Source organism: Narcine bancroftii, chromosome 4, assembly GCF_036971445.1.
Source record: "Narcine bancroftii isolate sNarBan1 chromosome 4, sNarBan1.hap1, whole genome shotgun sequence".
Taxonomy (NCBI): domain Eukaryota; kingdom Metazoa; phylum Chordata; class Chondrichthyes; order Torpediniformes; family Narcinidae; genus Narcine; species Narcine bancroftii.
The window spans coordinates 173582783-173602629 of NC_091472.1; the positions used below are offsets into that span (position 1 = coordinate 173582783).

Genomic DNA, 19847 nt, shown 5'->3' on the forward strand with positions numbered 1-19847 from the left:
GAGTGACGAGAGGAGGTTCCCAGCTGTGCAGAGAGTGAGGAGAGGAGGTTGCCAGCTGTGCAGAGAGTGATTAGAAGAGGTTGCCAGCTGTGCAGAGAGTGAGGAGAGGAGGTTGGCAGCTGTGCAGAGAGTGACGAGAGGAGGTTGGCAGCTGTGCAGAGAGTGGCGAGAGGAGGTTGCCAGCTGTACAGAGAGTGACGAGAGGAGGTTGGCAGCTGTGCAGAGAGTGAGGAGAGGAGGTTGCCAGCTGTGCAGAGAGTGGCGAGAGGAGGTTGCCAGCTGTGCAGAGAGTGATGAGAAGAGGTTGGCAGCTGTGCAGAGAGTGAGGAGAGGAGGTTGGCAGCTGTGCAGAGAGTGACGAGAGGAGGTTTCCAGCTGTGCAGAGAGTGGCGAGAGGAGGTTGCCAGCTGTGCAGAGAGTGATGAGAAGAGGTTGCCAGCTGTGCAGAGAGTGAGGAGAGGAGGTTGGCAGCTGTGCAGAGAGTGACGAGAGGAGGTTGCCAGCTGTGCAGAGAGTGGCGAGAGGAGGTTGCCAGCTGTGCAGAGAGTGATTAGAAGAGGTTGCCAGCTGTGCAGAGAGTGAGGAGAGGAGGTTGGCAGCTGTGCAGAGAGTGACGAGAGGAGGTTGCCAGCTGTGCAGAGAGTGGCGAGAGGAGGTTGCCAGCTGTGCAGAGAGTGATTAGAAGAGGTTTCCAGCTGTGCAGAGAGTGAGGAGAGGAGGTTGGCAGCTGTGCAGAGAGTGACGAGAGGAGGTTGCCAGCTGTACAGAGAGTGACGAGAGGAGGTTCCCAGCTGTACAGAGAGTGAAGAGAGGAGGTTCCCAGCTGTGCAGAGAGTGAGGAGAGGAGGTTGGCAGCTGTGCAGAGAGTGACGAGAGGAGGTTGCCAGCTGTGCAGAGAGTGGCGAGAGGAGGTTGCCAGCTGTGCAGAGAGTGATTAGAAGAGGTTGCCAGCTGTGCAGAGAGTGAGGAGAGGAGGTTGGCAGCTGTGCAGAGAGTGACGAGAGGAGGTTGCCAGCTGTGCAGAGAGTGGCGAGAGGAGGTTGCCAGCTGTACAGAGAGTGACGAGAGGAGGTTCCCAGCTGTGCAGAGAGTGAGGAGAGGAGGTTGCCAGCTGTGCAGAGAGTGGCGAGAGGAGGTTGCCAGCTGTGCAGAGAGTGATGAGAAGAGGTTGGCAGCTGTGCAGAGAGTGAGGAGAGGAGGTTGGCAGCTGTGCAGAGAGTGACGAGAGGAGGTTGCCAGCTGTGCAGAGAGTGGCGAGAGGAGGTTGCCAGCTGTGCAGAGAGTGATGAGAAGAGGTTGCCAGCTGTGCAGAGAGTGAGGAGAGGAGGTTGGCAGCTGTGCAGAGAGTGACGAGAGGAGGTTGCCAGCTGTGCAGAGATTGGCGAGAGGAGGTTGCCAGCTGTGCAGAGAGTGATTAGAAGAGGTTGCCAGCTGTGCAGAGAGTGAGGAGAGGAGGTTGGCAGCTGTGCAGAGAGTGACGAGAGGAGGTTCCCAGCTGTGTAGAGAGTGACGAGAAGAGATTGCCAGCTGTACAGAGAGTGACGAGAGGAGGTTCCCAGCTGTGCAGAGAGTGAGGAGAGGATGTTGGCAGCTGTGCAGAGAGTGATGAGAGGAGGTTGCCAGCTGTACAGAGAGTGACGAGAGGAGGTTCCCAGCTGTGCAGAGAGTGAGGAGAGGAGGTTGGCAGCTGTGCAGAGAGTGAGGAGAGGAGGTTGGCAGCTGTGCAGAGAGTGAGGAGAGGAGGTTGGCAGCTGTGCAGAGAGTGACGAGAGGAGGTTGGCAGCTGTGCAGAGAGTGATGAGAAGAGGTTGGCAGCTGTGCAGAGAGTGAGGAGAGGAGGTTGCCAGCTGTGCAGAGAGTGATGAGAAGAGGTTGCCAGCTGTGCAGAGAGTGAGGAGAGGAGGTTGGCAGCTGTGCAGAGAGTGAGGAGAGGAGGTTGGCAGCTGTGCAGAGAGTGGCGAGAGGAGGTTGCCAGCTGTGTAGAGAGTGATGAGAAGAGGTTGCCAGCTGTGCAGAGAGTGAGGAGAGGTTGGCAGCTGTGCAGAGAGTGACGAGAGGAGGTTCCCAGCTGTGCAGAGAGTGAGGAGAGGAGGTTCCCAGCTGTGCAGAGAGTGAGGAGAGGAGGTTGCCAGCTGTGCAGAGAGTGGCGAGAGGAGGTTGCCAGCTGTGCAGAGAGTGGCGAGAGGAGGTTGCCAGCTGTGCAGAGAGTGATGAGAAGAGGTTGCCAGCTGTGCAGAGAGTGAGGAGAGGAGGTTGGCAGCTGTGCAGAGAGTGACGAGAGGAGGTTGCCAGCTGTGCAGAGAGTGGCGAGAGGAGGTTGCCAGCTGTGCAGAGAGTGATTAGAAGAGGTTGCCAGCTGTGCAGAGAGTGAGGAGAGGAGGTTGGCAGCTGTGCAGAGAGTGACGAGAGGAGGTTGCCAGCTGTGCAGAGAGTGGCGAGAGGAGGTTGCCAGCTGTACAGAGAGTGACGAGAGGAGGTTCCCAGCTGTGCAGAGAGTGAGGAGAGGAGGTTGCCAGCTGTGCAGAGAGTGATGAGAAGAGGTTGCCAACTGTGCAGAGAGTGAGGAGAGGAGGTTGGCAGCTGTGCAGAGAGTGACGAGAGGAGGTTGCCAGCTGTGCAGAGAGTGATGAGAAGAGGTTGCCAGCTGTGCAGAGAGTGAGGAGAGGAGGTTCCCAGCTGTGCAGAGAGTGACGAGAGGAGGTTGCCAGCTGTGCAGAGAGTGGCGAGAGGAGGTTGCCAGCTGTGCAGAGAGTGATTAGAAGAGGTTGCCAGCTGTGCAGAGAGTGAGGAGAGGAGGTTGGCAGCTGTGCAGAGAGTGACGAGAGGAGGTTGCCAGCTGTGCAGAGAGTGGCGAGAGGAGGTTGCCAGCTGTGCAGAGAGTGATTAGAAGAGGTTGCCAGCTGTGCAGAGAGTGAGGAGAGGAGGTTGGCAGCTGTGCAGAGAGTGGCGAGAGGAGGTTGCCAGCTGTACAGAGAGTGACGAGAGGAGGTTCCCAGCTGTGCAGAGAGTGAGGAGTGGAGGTTGCCAGCTGTGCAGAGAGTGGCGAGAGGAGGTTGCCAGCTGTGCAGAGAGTGATGAGAAGAGGTTGCCAGCTGTGCAGAGAGTGAGGAGAGGAGGTTGCCAGCTGTGCAGAGAGTGACGAGAGGAGGTTGCCAGCTGTGCAGAGAGTGGCGAGAGGAGGTTGCCAGCTGTACAGAGAGTGACGAGAGGAGGTTCCCAGCTGTGCAGAGAGTGAGGAGAGGAGGTTGCCAGCTGTGCAGAGAGTGGCGAGAGGAGGTTGCCAGCTGTGCAGAGAGTGATGAGAAGAGGTTGGCAGCTGTGCAGAGAGTGAGGAGAGGAGGTTGGCAGCTGTGCAGAGAGTGACGAGAGGAGGTTGCCAGCTGTGCAGAGAGTGGCGAGAGGAGGTTGCCAGCTGTGCAGAGAGTGATGAGAGGAGGTTGCCAGCTGTGCAGAGAGTGAGGAGAGGAGGTTGGCAGCTGTGCAGAGAGTGACGAGAGGAGGTTGCCAGCTGTGCAGAGAGTGGCGAGAGGAGGTTGCCAGCTGTGCAGAGAGTGATTAGAAGAGGTTGCCAGCTGTGCAGAGATTGAGGAGTGGAGGTTGGCAGCTGTGCAGAGAGTGACGAGAGGAGGTTGCCAGCTGTGCAGAGAGTGGCGAGAGGAGGTTGCCAGCTGTGCAGAGAGTGATTAGAAGAGGTTTCCAGCTGTGCAGAGAGTGAGGAGAGGAGGTTGGCAGCTGTGCAGAGAGTGACGAGAGGAGGTTGCCAGCTGTACAAAGAGTGACGAGAGGAGGTTCCCAGCTGTACAGAGAGTGAAGAGAGGAGGTTCCCAGCTGTGCAGAGAGTGAGGAGAGGAGGTTGGCAGCTGTGCAGAGAGTGACGAGAGGAGGTTGCCAGCTGTGCAGAGAGTGGCGAGAGGAGGTTGCCAGCTGTGCAGAGAGTGATTAGAAGAGGTTGCCAGCTGTGCAGAGAGTGAGGAGAGGAGGTTGGCAGCTGTGCAGAGAGTGACGAGAGGAGGTTGCCAGCTGTGCAGAGAGTGGCGAGAGGAGGTTGGCAGCTGTGCAGAGAGTGACGAGAGGAGGTTGCCAGCTGTGCAGAGAGTGACGAGAGGAGGTTCCCAGCTGTGCAGAGAGTGAGGAGAGGAGGTTGGCAGCTGTGCAGAGAGTGACGAGAGGAGGTTGCCAGCTGTGCAGAGAGTGGCGAGAGGAGGTTGCCAGCTGTGCAGAGAGTGATTAGAAGAGGTTGCCAGCTGTGCAGAGAGTGAGGAGAGGAGGTTGGCAGCTGTGCAGAGAGTGGCGAGAGGAGGTTGCCAGCTGTACAGAGAGTGACGAGAGGAGGTTCCCAGCTGTGCAGAGAGTGAGGAGAGGAGGTTGCCAGCTGTGCAGAGAGTGGCGAGAGGAGGTTGCCAGCTGTGCAGAGAGTGATGAGAAGAGGTTGCCAGCTGTGCAGAGAGTGAGGAGAGGAGGTTGGCAGCTGTGCAGAGAGTGACGAGAGGAGGTTGCCAGCTGTGCAGAGAGTGGCGAGAGGAGGTTGCCAGCTGTGCAGAGAGTGATGAGAAGAGGTTGCCAGCTGTGCAGAGAGTGAGGAGAGGAGGTTGGCAGCTGTGCAGAGAGTGACGAGAGGAGGTTGCCAGCTGTGCAGAGAGTGGCGAGAGGAGGTTGCCAGCTGTGCAGAGAGTGATGAGAAGAGGTTGCCAGCTGTGCAGAGAATGAGGAGAGGAGGTTGGCAGCTGTGCAGAGAGTGACGAGAGGAGGTTGCCAGCTGTGCAGAGAGTGGCGAGAGGAGGTTGCCAGCTGTGCAGAGAGTGATTAGAAGAGGTTGCCAGCTGTGCAGAGAGTGAGGAGAGGAGGTTGGCAGCTGTGCAGAGAGTGGCGAGAAGAGGTTGCCAGCTGTGCAGAGAGTGGCGAGAGGAGGTTGCCAGCTGTGCAGAGAGTGATGAGAAGAGGTTGCCAGCTGTGCAGAGAGTGAGGAGAGGAGGTTGGCAGTTGTGGAGAGAGTGACGAGAGGAGGTTGGCAGCTGTGCAGAGAGTGGCGAGAGGAGGTTGCCAGCTGTGCAGAGAGTGATTAGAAGAGGTTGCCAGCTGTGCAGAGAGTGAGGAGAGGAGGTTGGCAGCTGTGCAGAGAGTGGCGAGAGGAGGTTGCCAGCTGTGCAGAGAGTGGCGAGAGGAGGTTGCCAGCTGTGCAGAGAGTGGCGAGAGGAGGTTGCCAGCTGTGCAGAGAGTGAGGAGAGGAGGTTGGCAGCTGTGCAGAGAGTGGCGAGAGGAGGTTGCCAGCTGTGCAGAGAGTGGCGAGAGGAGGTTGCCAGCTGTGCAGAGAGTGATGAGAAGAGGTTGCCAGCTGTGCAGAGAGTGATGAGAAGAGGTTGCCAGCTGTGCAGAGAGTGGCGAGAGGAGGTTGCCAGCTGTGAGGTTAGGGACTGGAGGTTGACAGCGGACCGAGGGACGGCAAGTTGCCGGAAGCCGTCAGCCTTTTCTTTCACTTTCACATTCCGAGATCTGGGTCCGGAGCCTGGTCCGTCCCCGCCGCCGCTCTCAGGGCCAGGAGCCGCTGCAGCCAGGCTGTCCGCCGCACGTCGCCGGTAAGTGCCCGGGAAACCCCGCCCCGGACTAGTGAACCGACACCTCAGTCTGGGCACAAGGCTACCCCTCTGCCGGACTCGAACCACCATCAGGTCGCCCCTCGGCCTTCGCTTCCATCGCCTTCCGACCACCCTCCGGAGACCGACCCCCACCCCCTGAAGCGGGCTTCCCCACCCCCGACCGACTTTTCGAAGCGGAGTCTTTCACCCCCCCCCCCCCCCCCCCCCGGAGACCGACTCCGATCCCCGCTCGTGTGGAACTGCTTCGTTCCAAACTGCTGGGAAGGGATGCGGAGAGGAGAAAGGGGACCCAGTCGCGAGGGAGAGGCCGAGGTGGGAAGAGTGATCAGGTTGGGAGGTGAAAGGGTAGGTGTTGATGGAGAGTGGTCCCTGGTAAGTAAATACTTAAGATGGTCTTTGGGTGAAAATAAAGTTGCATTCGATTATTATTCCTGCTTTGCTGGTCTAAATCATTTAACCAAGCAATACTCACGATGCAGTGTTAGTGAAAGAAGGAGGGGATGAGGCCCTTCAGATCACTCAATCCTTTCCATTCATCAAGCACACATTTTACTGTCCTCACATCCTTATAACTGGTCCCAAACCCCAACACTCGTTCACAAAGTGGGTGGAAAACAAGGGTATCATGGAAATTTACAAAATTGTCACAGGATTAGATAGGTGGGATACAGAGAGAATGCTTCTCCTTCCTGACAGACTCGGTCAAATTTGGGATCGAGATAAGAGAATATTTCTGATATGGTGGCAACCCTTTGGTAGGTGTCATTCCCCATTCAAAACTGAGATTAACTGATTTCTCAACATCAAGGAACAAGGGAATAGTGCTACAAAACAAGAGGTAAGGCAAAACAAGGGTGTGTTCTTATCCCTTGATATCCAAAGTCTGTTGATCTCTGACTTCAATGTACAGTGGGACTGGGCTACCACAGTCCTCTTGTTTGGAGAGTTCAAAAGATTCACTCCCTCAAAGAGATGCAGCACAGAGACAGGCCCTTCAGCCCATGACTGAACTGGTCATCATCCACCCATTTAATATACTAACCCTGGATTAACTCCATTTTTAATTCTCCCCACCCAGATTCTAACCCTCACCCACATCCCAGGGGCAATTTGCTGTCACCAATTAAACCAGCCCTTCTTTGGGCTGTGGGAAGTAAAAAGAGCACCTGGAGGAAACCCACGCAGTTACAGGGAGAACATGCAAAATCCACCCCAACTGGACCCAAGCTCAGAGTTATACCTGAGTCTCTGGCACTATGAGGCAGTTCCTCTACCTGCTGTGCCATCCCTAAAGCCCCCACCTTCTTCAGAACACTACTCTGGGACCACCAAAGATCTGTGCACAATTAAAACAGCATTTTTATTTTGCAGCGTAGAAAAATTAAAAAGTTGCAAATGCTGGAATCTTGGGCAAACATAAAATTGCTGGAAGAACTCAGCAGGTCAGATAGCATTTGTGAGGGGGGAACATCATGTAATGTGGTAGAGTCAGGAAATACAGTCCCACCTCACCTGGAGAATCGATAAGAAACAGAAAGAAAAATAACATTTAACAATTCAACTTGGAAGAAAACATACATCTAAACTTTACCAGAATGTCACCAAAGAAAAAAAAACCTGCAGTAATGACCTCTGAGGTCCAACGAGTCGGAGATGGCAGTCGGAAGCAGAGACCTGCTCGAAGGAGGAAGCCTGGGCCCAGCCCCTGTGAAAAAGATTTACCCGCTGGAGGGAGCAGTGGTGCGTCTTCACTGCTGGAACAAACGGACTTTGATGAGGATAAGCTCGAGCGCGGAGGAGAAAATAGAGGATGAAATTAATGGAATAGATAAAATGAAGAATGAAATGGATGGATGGTCTGCAGAAATAAATAACATATGGGGGAAAAAATGAACATATTAGAAAACTTTATCAGAAGGAATTATATCAAAATTGTTGGTTTTAAAGAAGGAATTGAAGGAGCGGAGCCTATACTCTTCTTCCAGGAATGGTTGCCTAAGGTTTTGGGCGAGGATAACGTTGGAACACATATTAAGATTGAAAGGGCACCCTTATGCCCCATACTACATCGGACCAAAAGCCATGTTTTGTATTGATTAAATGTTTAAGGTATCAAGACAGAGAAAAAAATACTTAGCGCAGGGGCAAAGGGAGCAAAGGCAAGAGGAGGACCATTAGAAGCCGAGGGAGGCAAAGTATTATTCTAACCAGATATAAGTGCAGCATTGCTGAAATGCAGATGGGAATCCAACCCAGTAAAAAGATCCATTTGGCAGAAAGGGTATAACTTTGTGCTCTGCAACTCTGAAGATTATAATGCTGGGTGGTGAAAAGAGATTTTTTTTGGATCTTCAACATGCAACAGACTTCGTGAATCAATTACCAGAATCTAAAGATTGAAATGGTGTATACTTTTTAAGAAAAGTTTTCTTTTTTTACATATTCCTCTTGCATATAAAGAATGAAATATTATTACTTTGGGAACACTCTGGGGGACTAGGGATGGTGGGGACCTGACTTCTGTCACATCATGTGTATGTGTGGCCTTTGCCACAACCAGTAAAATGGAGGGGAGTGGTGTTGTAAAATCTATTATCAGCGCTATTCAGGGGGAATTCTTTATTTCTATTTCCTTTATTTCTATTTTACTACCCTTCTCTTTTTTCCATTGGGATTTTTGGAGACCATGTGTTTTGCTCCAGAGGATAAGGATTAATCAATCTATGAGGGGGAGGGCATGGGTCAAAAGACCGGGAAGGGGTAAAGGATTTGATTTGATGATCCTCTGTAGGGATGAGCAATATAGTGAAATTTATAAGTTTTAATTTTAATGATTTGAAGAGGCTGGTGGAGAGAAAGAGGATATTGACACATTAAAAGAATGGGGGCTGACCTGGCCTTCCTTCAAGAAACTTACTGAATTGAAAAAGATCATCAAAAATTAAAGAGAGATTGGGTTGGTCAGATCATAGCTTTTTCTTTTATCTCAAGAGCAAGAGAGTAGCAATTTTGATATGGAAAAATCTTCCAGTTAGAATACAGGATGTAGGTAGGTTCGTAATAGTACACTCCCAGATATATTCTGAACCCTGATGAATTTGTATGCTCCAACCACTGATGATAAGAAATTTATTAATGAAACTTTTTTTCAAATTTGCAGATGCGCATGAAAACATCTTAGTAGGAGGGGATTTTAATTTTTGTCTGCATCCAGTTCTAGATAAATCAACAAGGGTAGTTGTTAAGTCAAAGGTTGAGAAAGCTTCCTTGGTATTAATGAGAGAACTGAAGTTAATGGATGCCTGGAGAAGATCTCATCCAAGGGAGAGGAACTATTCTTTCTATTCTATTCTATTCTACTCTAGGATAGATTTGTTTTTGTCATCAATTCAACTACAGGGTGGGATCATGGAGGCTGAATATAAAGTGAGACTCTTATCAGATCATTCACCTCTGGTATTGACAATTTCAATGCCGGATAAGCAAAAGGTGGGTTACAGATGGCGCTTTGATTTATTTCTGTGGAGAAGATCGGACTTTTGTGACTTTATAAGGAGGCACATTGAAATGTTCTCTAATACTAACTGTAATTCAACCACTTATAAATTTATTAAATGGGATGCTCTAAAAGCATATTTAAAAGGACAAATAATAAATTGAACTTCAAAGATTAAGAAAAAATAGACAAGGGAGATGGAAGAATTAGAAAAGGAGCTTCAGCAAAGGGGTTCTGAAGAAAAATGTACTTATTAATAAAAAGCTCAAGTACAATATATTACAAACATATAAGACAGAAAAAGCAATATTAAGAACTAAACAAAGATATTATGAGCTAGGGGAAAGAGCCCATAAAGTCCTTTCTTGGCAGTTGAAAACAGAACAGGTCTCAAGCACAACCAATGCGGTCAAAACAGATACAAATAGGACTTCTTACAAACTGCAAGAAATTAATGAGGGTTTTAGATAATTTTATTTTAAATTATATCAATCAGAATCTCCAGAATATTTTAATAAAATTGAAGAGTTCCTCTCACAATTGGAACTTCCAAATTTAAATTTAGAAGAACAGGAAGGACTCAATGCCCCTTTCACTCAGATGGCAAAGGATGTTCACTATCTCTGGCTCTCTTTACCTTGGCGAAGCAGTTCAGCAAGATCCAGACATTAAGAGATTCAGGGTTCACCAGCAAGAATATAAGATTAATTTATTTGCAGATGATGTATTGATATATTTGACAGAACCAGTAACTTCATTACAGAAATTGTAATCAAAACTGGAAGAGTATGAGGTAAGTCTCAGGTTGTAAAATAAATTGGGATAAGAGCAAAATTATGCTGCTTATGGGTGGAGATTATAGTCAATATCAAATAAATACTCAATTTAAATTGCCGCTGAATAGGATAAAATATTAAGGGATTAAAACATAATAATTTACAGAATTTTTACAAATTAAATGATCTTCCCTTGCTTAAAAAGGTTGCAGAGAATTTGAATAGGTGGATTGCTCTGCCAATAATGCTAGTTGGTAGAGTCAATTGTTTAAAAATGAACACATTTCCAAGAGTACAATTATCTCTTTCAGACACTGCCCATGCTTTTGCCTCAGATTTTTTTTCAGGAACTAAATGAACATGTCAGAAAAAAATTCCTTTGGAAATTTTTGGGCAGCCCAGATAAATTTCTTACCTTCCTATTCAAGGGAGGAGATAAATCTTCATGGGTGAAAATAGAATTGTATAAAGTGAGAGAGAAAATAGCAGAGGATTTTATGAAAAATGGGATTCAAAATTAATATCTGGTGAGAAAGCAGCCCCCTTATTCAAAAATATAATTAATATTTGGAGCAAAATAAATGACCAGATTGGGACTCAGGGGGAACTATCTCCAAAAACACTCCTGATTCAGAATAGGCTTGTACCTTAACAATGGGTAATAAGATTTTAGATACCTGGTCCCAAAAAAGGATCGTGTTCATTGAGGGTTGTTATGAGCAGGCGTAACTTGCGTCATATGAACAATTTAAAAATAAGTCTGGTTTTGCTAACAATACAATATTCTGTTATTTTCAGGTAAGAGCATACTTAAGGGGTAAACTGGGCCCAACAGTGACTCTATCAAAGTGAAGTGATGTGGAGATTCTGATTCAAAATGCAAAAATAAATAAATTTACTTCAGCAACGTATCTCTTACTTCAAACGGGAACCCCTAAACAGGGGGTACGTAAGTTTAGACAGAAATGAGAATCAGACTTAAATGTAAGTATTGGTGATTTAAAGCTGGTCTGATTTATCTCGAGATCATATGATAAGTATAATAAATGTAAGATACAGATTGGTGCAATATAATTCTTGCACCAGTTATATCTCAAAAATAAAATAAATTGATATTAGTCATTTTGGATCACTGCTTTAGGTGAGGTGAGGAGATAGGAACTTTTTTACATTCAACTTGGGTATGTTCTAAGGTAAGATCCTTTTGAGTAGATCTGAGGAAACTCTACGAGCAAATTGCAGGAATTCAATTTCCACAGAACCTAGAACTATTCTTACTGGGGAATATTGCCAGTGTGAGACCTAAAATGAGGTTGTCCCAACATCAAACTTCAAGATCGCATTGGCAGTGACAGAAAAATGTATAGCAGTAATTTGGAAGTCTGATTCACATCTTGGAATGTGGAAATGCCTAGTTGTGTCCCCCTTGAGAAAATTACCCAGAACTTAAGAAATAAGTATGGTATGTTTTTTTTAAATATGGCAGCCATATCTACAAAATGTAGGTACATATTTTTAATTGTGTCCCATCTCACCAACGGTAAATCATGAAGATGTCAAACTTTTGGGGTAGACGATGGATCCCCAACAATTTCTCTATTTCTCTTTCTTTCTTTCCTTCTTTTTACTGCATTTCTTTGAGATTTTCTTTCTTTATTAATTTTAATGGGAGGGTGCGGGATTATAGTCATCATGTATCAGATTATTATTTCTACTCGATTCAATTTTTTCTTTGCATTTGTTGATTGCATGTTTTGATTTAAAAACATCAATAAAATATTCCAAAAAAAGACAGCATCTGTGGGTAGAAATGGTCAGTCACTGTTTCGGGTCGGGAACTTTAATCAAGAGAAAAGTGGGTGATAATCATGTCTAAGAGAAAGAATGTCGGGGTGGGATCTGGAGATGATAAGTTATAGGACAGAAGGCATAGAGAGGGGGTAAGAAAGGTTGGAGATTAAAAAAAAGGAAAAAACTAAGGAAAATTAAGGAGTAGGTAAAGCGGGGATGAAATGAGCAGGGAAGGGGTGTGGGTTGGGTTACCTAAACATCAATTTCATGCCATTGGGTTTAAGGCTGTCCAAGAGGAATATGATGTGTTGTTCCTCAAGTTTACACTTCCAGGAACTTCAAACTTAGGCCCGCAAACTGTATGCCGTAGCAAGCAAGAATTTCAATGCACCTGTACATTGTACTTATGTATACAATAACAAACTCTCATCATCTTCTCAATAATGTGGCTGACACCTTATCCTGAGGGTTATTTTGCCCAGGTAAATTACATCCTCCCATATACACCTTGAGTGGATTGAGTGGTAAAACATAATGCAGGTAATCTGCTGTGTCAGGGAAAGTCAAGCTGAGCAGAAAGCTGCCCCTTGATTTCATTCTTCACAAAGATATCTGCCTTACTTTAATCTAATACCTTGGTTTTCAAAATAATGTTTGCCCTCATTATCAAAAGATCAGTGCAACGGGTTTGTATCTAGCGCTGTCTGTTTGTATGTTTGCCTGCATTTTCTTCTGGTTCCTCCCTTTTTACAAAGATGTACAGGGTTAGTGAATTCATTGGTATTGGTCACAAAGGTGGATTTGGGGGACAGAGCTTGTTAGTTAGAAGGTTGTGCTGTTTCTCAAAAATTAAAATAATTTTTTCTTCTTCTGTATTAAGGAGATGGACTCTGGATCAGAAGCCACTCTGTCAACTGGAGGTTTGATATGTGGAGTGTGCTCTAACCTGCTGAGGAGACCCAAGCTGCTTCCATGTCTTCACAGTATCTGCCTGGAGTGCCTGGAGAATGTGTGGGCAGGGAAAAACTTGGCCACTTGTCCCATCTGCAGTGCCCCCGCAGACAGGGACGTCACCAAGATACAAGACAACGCATTCCTGGCCAATCTGTTGAGCAAACACCAGCTGTGGCAGAGGATTGGTGCAGGGTTGGGCATCTGCTGTGACCTTTGCCAGGCATGTGGCATAGATGAGCCCGCCACCTCCCTCTGCTTCCAGTGTGATCAGTTCTTGTGCCTGAGGTGCTACCACAGCCACCAGCTGTTGACTGAGAAGTTAGGGCACCTGGTGAAGTTGCTGGATAATCTGAAGGTGCTCTCCTATGAGGAATTTCTCACTCTGGTATGGAATGAGAAGCAGATTGTTTGTCCAATGCACACAGATCAACAGATCAGGTAAGAATTACCTTCTCATGCACAGTTCCAACAGGTGATCCAAACTATATTGAGTGAAACAGGAAAGTGAGCAAACGCTGTGTTTATAGTAAAACACAAAAATGCTGATTGAACTCAACAGGTCTCGCAACGTCCATAGGAGTTAAAGATATATAACCAACATTTGAAGTCGGGCTCAGGCCCGAAATGTCAGTTATAAACCTTTACCTCCTATAGATGCTGTGAGACCTGCAGAGTTCCTCCAGAATTTCTGTGTTTTTACTAGAGCCAAACTATATTCCCTTGGTGTTCAAGAATGTAAGAAACTGGAGCAGAGGGAGGCCATCTAGCATGTCGAGCCTGCTCCACCATTCAATAATCTGGCTATGAACTCAGTTTCACCTACCTGCCCATTCCTCATAACCCTTAATCCTCTTATTCTTCAAAAATTCATTAATGACCCAGCCTTCACTGGTTCCTTGGGAAGACAATTCCACAGATTTGCATCTCTCCTGAAGAAGCAGTTTCTCCTCAACTCTGTCTTAAATCCCTTCCCCCACGATTGAGACTACGTCCCCTTGTCCTAGTTTCTCCTGCCAGTAGAAATGACCTCCCTGCTTCTATCGTATCTATATCATATTTTTAAGATCACCCCCCATCTTTCTTTGCAATGAATATTGTCCCAAACTACTTAATCTCTCCTTATAAACTTTCACCCTCATTATCAGAATCAATCGGTGAACTTCCTTTACACTGCCTCCAAAACCAGTACAGTAAAAGCCCTGGTATCGGTCACCGATGGGGATTGATAGATGCTGGATAAGTATATTTTCCAGTTGCTTGAGACTTATTCTTACAATGCCTAATTAATACACTGACATTAAGAATAAACCTTTTAAAAGACAAAAGACAAACATACTATACTGTACTTACACTGAACAAACTTCTTGCACGAACATATAAATCTTAAAGTATCTTACTTTATTTTCAGTCACATTCTTTGAAAATATTTAACCATCACACCATCGCTGAATCTCCATGAAGCTGCCCAAAAGCCAAATAATAACATTATAGTGTGGGTTGTGTGCAAGCTCAGTGAAAGAACTGAGACAAGCAGGCTGTGAGCTCGTTAAGCACAACTGATTTTCTTTGAAGTTCGCACTGCAGCCTTTAAGGCCATCCAGAACCTGCCCTCGTGTACTGGAACTCGCATGCACTGACGTAAGCACATACACGTACTTCCAGTCTGTACTGGATGAGATGGACCTGCGATGCCATCTTTGCCAGGGCTGATCGCGCGTGACAACTGGGGCCAGTTCGCCGCTGCAATAATGTGTGCCGCCACACAACCCCACCCCCACCCGACCCCACCAAGAACCCATGGCCGGTGGTCTCACTGTGCATTGTAGGTGAGGTCTGCTGCTTTGGTAGCCAACCTCTACATGTACTGGTTTGAGGTGGTCCAGGGTGAAAAGTTCCTATCTGGCCTGATGTCAAGAGTGAAAGTAGATGCATTTCTCTGAAGCACCTTGTAGGGTCCTTCATAGGGATGGTGGAGGGGTGGCCAGTGTCCGCCCCTGTGAACAAACACATAGTCGCAGGTGGCAGTGTCACGATGGTGGTGGTGGTGGTGGTGGTGCGAATGATCCCATTTTGTTTCGCAGTCTTTCCAGTACGATGGCGGTGCCGGAACCTTGCCCTGGTGGTGAAGGGAAGAATTGGTCATAGACCAACTCTGCTGAGGAGGTCTTGAGGTCATCCTTCAGCACTGTGCGGATATCGAGGAGGACCCATGACAGTTCATCTACCCAGCTTGGCCTCTCCAGTCTTGCTATCAGTGCCGACAAGGCGGCGATGAAGATGCTCAACTAGTTCTTTGGACTGGGTGTGGTAGGCAGTGGTGCGGTGTAGATGGGTGCCCATGAGTTTGGAAGAGTTCATTCCAATGGGCGGAAGTGAATTTGGCCCTCCTGGTCGGTAGTTATGTGTGCTGGAATTACAAAGCGCGAGACGTAGGTGGAGAGGAAAGCTCTGGCACAAGAGTCGGTGGTGGCATCTGACCATCGGGTGAATCTCCCGAACGACCTCGGGAGACTGGCAAGGGGCCTACTTTCTTGAGGTGGACATGCTGGAACGTGCGATTCGTGCGTCAAAGTTTTGGAGGCAGGGTTTGGTGTGCCACTGAACCTTCACCGTTTGTCAGTGTGTGTAGGTTTTTGCCCATTCGCTAACTTGCTTCTGCAGCCTGTGTCAGATGAAGTGGGAGGATATCATCTGTACTGTCATTCAATTGGAGGGATGGGAAAGGCCGTGTAACATATCAAAAACCATTCATTGCCATTGGGTGGGGACAATTGGTCGGGGTTGGCCAGGGGAGATGTCACAAAGTAAAGTCACGCCATTGATATCCAGTGGGAGGTCTCAGAACTGCAGACTCATGATTGCCATCATGAAACTGTAGGTCTTGAGATCATCCTGTTAGGCTTGAGCCAGGTCGTGGTAGCTGATGCCATGTGACAGGGCATGAACATCCAGCCTGGAGAGTGCATTGGCGACCACGTTCTCTTTGCCCGAGAGAAGGTGGGTGGAGGTAGTGAATTCTGAGATGTAAGATAAGTGCCACTGATGCTGGATGGACCACGAGTCGGAGGATTTGTAGAATGCAAACTTCAACGGCTTATGGTCTGTGTAGACTGTGAAAGGCTGCCCCTCCAACAAGTAGCGGAAATGGTGGACGACCAGGTAGAGGGGTAGCAGCTCTCTGTTGACCACAGTGTACATAAGTTCAGGTGACAGCTGAAAAAGGTGAGGTGCCTCCAGGTGTTGTCCACGAACTGTTCCAGAATGCGTCAACACCGAGGGCTGTGGGCATGTCCATGTGTGGGTGGACAAGCATCGTTGGGGCAGCCAGGGCCTCTTTGGTTTTCTGGAAAGCAGCCTGCACCTCATCAGTCCACTCGAGGTCACTCTTGGAATTTGATGTTAATGCGAAGAGTGGACGCATGATACTGGCAGCTGAGGGGATGAACCTGGTGTAAATGTTCACCATGCCCACAAAGTTTTGCAGTCCTTTCAGTCATTGGTCTGCCGAACTATCAGATGGCCTTCACCTTGTTGGATAAAGGAGTGGCGCCACTCTTGGTGATTCTGTGGCCCAAGAAGTTGATTTCCTTGAGGCTGAGCTGGCACTTCACCAGGTTGACGGTGATGCCAAAATCAGCCAGTCAGTCAGAAAGCTAGCGAAGATATTTTGATGTTCTTGCTCGCTACCAGGATATTGTCCAGGTAGATGAAGAGGAAAGGCAAGTCTCTGCTGACCACGTCCATGAGGCTTTGGAAGATCTGGGCTGTGTTTTTCAGGCCAAATGACATGCAAAGAAACTCAAAAAGGCCAAAAGGGTGATGATAAAGGTTTTTTGGAGATTATCCAGCTGAACGGGGATCTAGTGGTATCCCTGGATTGGGTCGACCTTAAGAAGAAGCATGTGCCGTTGAGGCTTGCTATGAAGTCTTGGATGTGAGAGATTGGATAATGGTCTGGCATCATTGCATTGTTGAGGCATCTGTAGTCTCCACAGGGTCTCCAGCTGCCATTGAACTTGGACACCAAGTGGAGGGGAGAGGCCGATAGACTGTCGGACCGGCAGACAATACTGAGTTCTTCCATGCGCTTAAACTCTTCCTTAGCGAGATTGAGCTTGTCAGGGGCCAGACATGGTGCTCAAGAATGCACTGGCGGGCCTGTGGTTGCTTTGTGGTGCTGTATGCCATGCTTCAGCATGGCAATGGCTGGCTTGTTGGACGTGCAGAGGGGTACTGTCTGGAAGATCCGAGTGGACGAGTCGTTTGCCCTGGAGGTCTACCAATAGCCAGTGTGCCTGCAGGAAATCTGTGCCAAGAAGATGTTTGTCCATGGATGCCAGTGTGAATTGAAAGTGATCTCGCCAAAATGTACAGGGATGTGCCTCTTGCCAAAAGTTTTAATGGCGGTATTGTTAGCTGCATGTAGGGTGGGGCCATGAGGTCTCATGCATGTCTCAAATGACGTAGGGGGAATGACGCTGATTTCTGCACCCGTGTCCATGAGGAATCTGCAGCCTGAGATCCTGTCCCAGACGTGGAGTAGGCTGTACGGCTGGCCAGCCTCCATGGCCACTTATGGTGACTGACCCTGTCGTTTCCCTGAAATGAGCACAGCATGCTCCTGTGCCCCACTGTTGATGGTAGAAGCACCATTTTGGGTCAGGCTTTTCAGTTCATGGGCAGGGATGTTTTTGCTCATGTGTTGGACTGACCTTGGGTGTTGGCTTGGTCAGTGGCCTTGTAATGTGGTTGACTGTGCCTGTGGGCTCACGTTTTGAGTGGTAAAGGAAGACTGCCCATGCTGTGACCTTTCGTGGGTCACTGAAGTCCATTTAGTAGCAGCTTAATGTTTTCAAGCATTTGCTCGAGAAACACCTGCTCGAACATGAGCCAGGGTTTGTGTCCCTCTGCCAAAGTGAGCATCTCGTCCATGAGAGCAGACGGCATCTTGTCCCCTAAACCATCCAGGTGAAGGAGCCTGGCAGCCCTTTCGCGTTGTGATAGCCCTTAAGTGCTAATGAGGAGGTTCTTTGGAGCCACGTATTTACCTTCCTCTGGTGGCGCCTGGATGAGTCATCGACTCGTGAGACGGCTTCCTGGTCGAGCGAGCTGATGACATGGAAGTATTTTGTCAAATCTGAGGTTATCTGTTTGATCTGGAACTGGGCTTCTGCTTGGCCGAACCAAGTGCAGGGCCTGTTCATCCAGAATGTGGACAGCTTTAATGCAACAGCACCGACAACTGTGGGGTCCATTGTGTCGAGTCTTCAGAACTTGGAGATTTGTTGGGGTCACCAATGTATTGGGTTGTGCGTGAGCGCAGTGAAAAGAACTGAGACAGCAGTCTGTGAGCTCGTTAAGCACAAGAGATTTTCTTTGAAGTTCACACTACAGCCTTTAAGGCTGTCCGGAGCCCACCCCTCGCATACCGGAACTCATGTCATGCTGACATAAGCACGTATCCAATCTTCCGGTCTGCACTGGAAGAGACGGACCTGTGATGCCATTTTTGCCACGGCTGCCCAGCTGACGACGCACGACAAGCGGGGCCGTTCGCCACTGCATTTATGTGGACTGCCACAATAGATAATTAACCATGTTCCCTCAAGTGTACAGTTAAAGCCTCTGACCAGGGCGACTCTTACTAAGCAGGAATAAGAGAAGTTTTAAGAGACTCACCCCAATGGTGAGCGGCATCATCCACCTCTTCATCCTGGGTGACACCATTTAATTCAAACACAACTTTATTCAAACAGCTGCTACAAGCAAAGCACGACCAAGGCCCTCCACTGGCTGAATATTTGTTCCCATATTCACAAAAAGTTTATTACTTCAGGGAACATTTACTTTTACCGTTTTAAACTTGCGTATTTTTTACCCACTATTTTATTATTCATTTTAATTTTTAAAATTTATTTTCCTTGATTTTTTGCCGGTTGCTTGAATTCCGGTAGGGATTTCACTGTACATCCTTTCACAAGTCAGGACACCAGAACTTGCTTGGATTCAGGATGTGACCGCATAATTTGGAGGGAGGATTGATCCTTGGACTGAAGGCTTATTGCACAAACTCAAGCTGAGACTGCTGTTGTAAACACGTGCTTCCTGTCCACCAGAAAAACTAAGGGATAGGAATAAAACTGGTCAACTAAATAGATAAAGAGTTGTGGGAATAGGTCTGTAGTAAATGGACTGAGAGAATTAGTAAAGACTTACAGAGTGTCAATGGATATTTGTGGTGTAGCAGTTTTGTTTATTGGAGTATTTTGGGTTCTTCATCCAAGTCTTATTAAAATATTAAGTTGCAAATGAAATTATGATTATCCTATTTTCATTAAATCTGCATTAAATTTATTAGAATAATGGCTTGACTTTATACAGTCTATTATCCAGATGTTAATTGTTTCCCAGTACTTTGGAAGTATATGATCTGTAGGATATCCCATACTCAATGAGGGAGATGTGGAAAGACTAATAGACATTGGGTGACACAGTGGTGTAGGTGAAAGTGCTGTGCCTCACCGCTCCAGTGATCCTGGTTCGATTCTGACCTCCGGTGCCATCTACATGGCATTCGGACATTTTCCTGGTGACTGCTCTGGTTTCCTCTTGTGTCCCAAATGCGTGTTAGCCGGAAGGTTAATCGGCTGCCGTAAATTGCCTCTGAGAGCGGCATTTGATAGGAATGTAGGGAAAATGACATTGGGGTTGGTTAAAAAGGGTAGCTGACGGTCAGCTCGGACCTGATGAGCCGAAGAGCCTGTTTCCCCTCTGTCTTGTCTAACACTGATATGCACTACAGAAGAAGGCCATCAACATAACAAACCTGTGTCAACCCTCTGGAGGAACAGCCCACTGGTGCCACAAGGTCAGGCTGCAGAGACAGAAACACTGGGCCAAATGGCATGAGCAGATAGCTGACAGAAGAAATGGCGAGTTTCAGTGCAGACGGAGAAAGAGAGATGCCTGAGGCTGCAGAACTCAATGTTGAATCCGGGAAGCCAGTGGCAGATAATAAGAGCAGGATTGGATGGAGAATTAAAATGACAGGGTCTCCTGTTCAGGCGCAGCGCCATCATCCAATCTGCGTTTGGTTTTGCCCATGTGGATTACAGTGCAATACATAAAGTTGCATGAGAAACTCAGCAGATCATGAAGCATCCATCGGAAGTAAAAGGTTTTGGGCCTAAGCCCTTTGTCAGGTAGAAGCAAAATAAGGTAGGTGACTGAATTAAA

At 47.7% G+C, this 19847-nt stretch overlaps 2 protein-coding genes across 10 annotated transcripts in view; one reads left to right on the forward strand and one right to left on the reverse strand.

Annotated features, from left to right (window-relative positions):
• patz1 (POZ/BTB and AT hook containing zinc finger 1) overlaps nt 1–19847 on the reverse strand; it is a 749193-nt gene that overhangs the window by 116298 nt on the left and 613048 nt on the right. The window lies entirely within an intron of this gene.
• The window catches only part of LOC138760236 (protein PML-like), a 45011-nt gene that overhangs the window by 1424 nt on the left and 23740 nt on the right, over nt 1–19847 (forward strand). Inside the window, exons 2-3 of the mRNA XM_069930569.1 lie at nt 5409–5573; nt 12538–13049. Coding sequence (XP_069786670.1) covers nt 5409–5573; nt 12538–13049 — 677 coding nt within the window. The remainder of the gene's footprint in view (nt 1–5408; nt 5574–12537; nt 13050–19847) is intronic.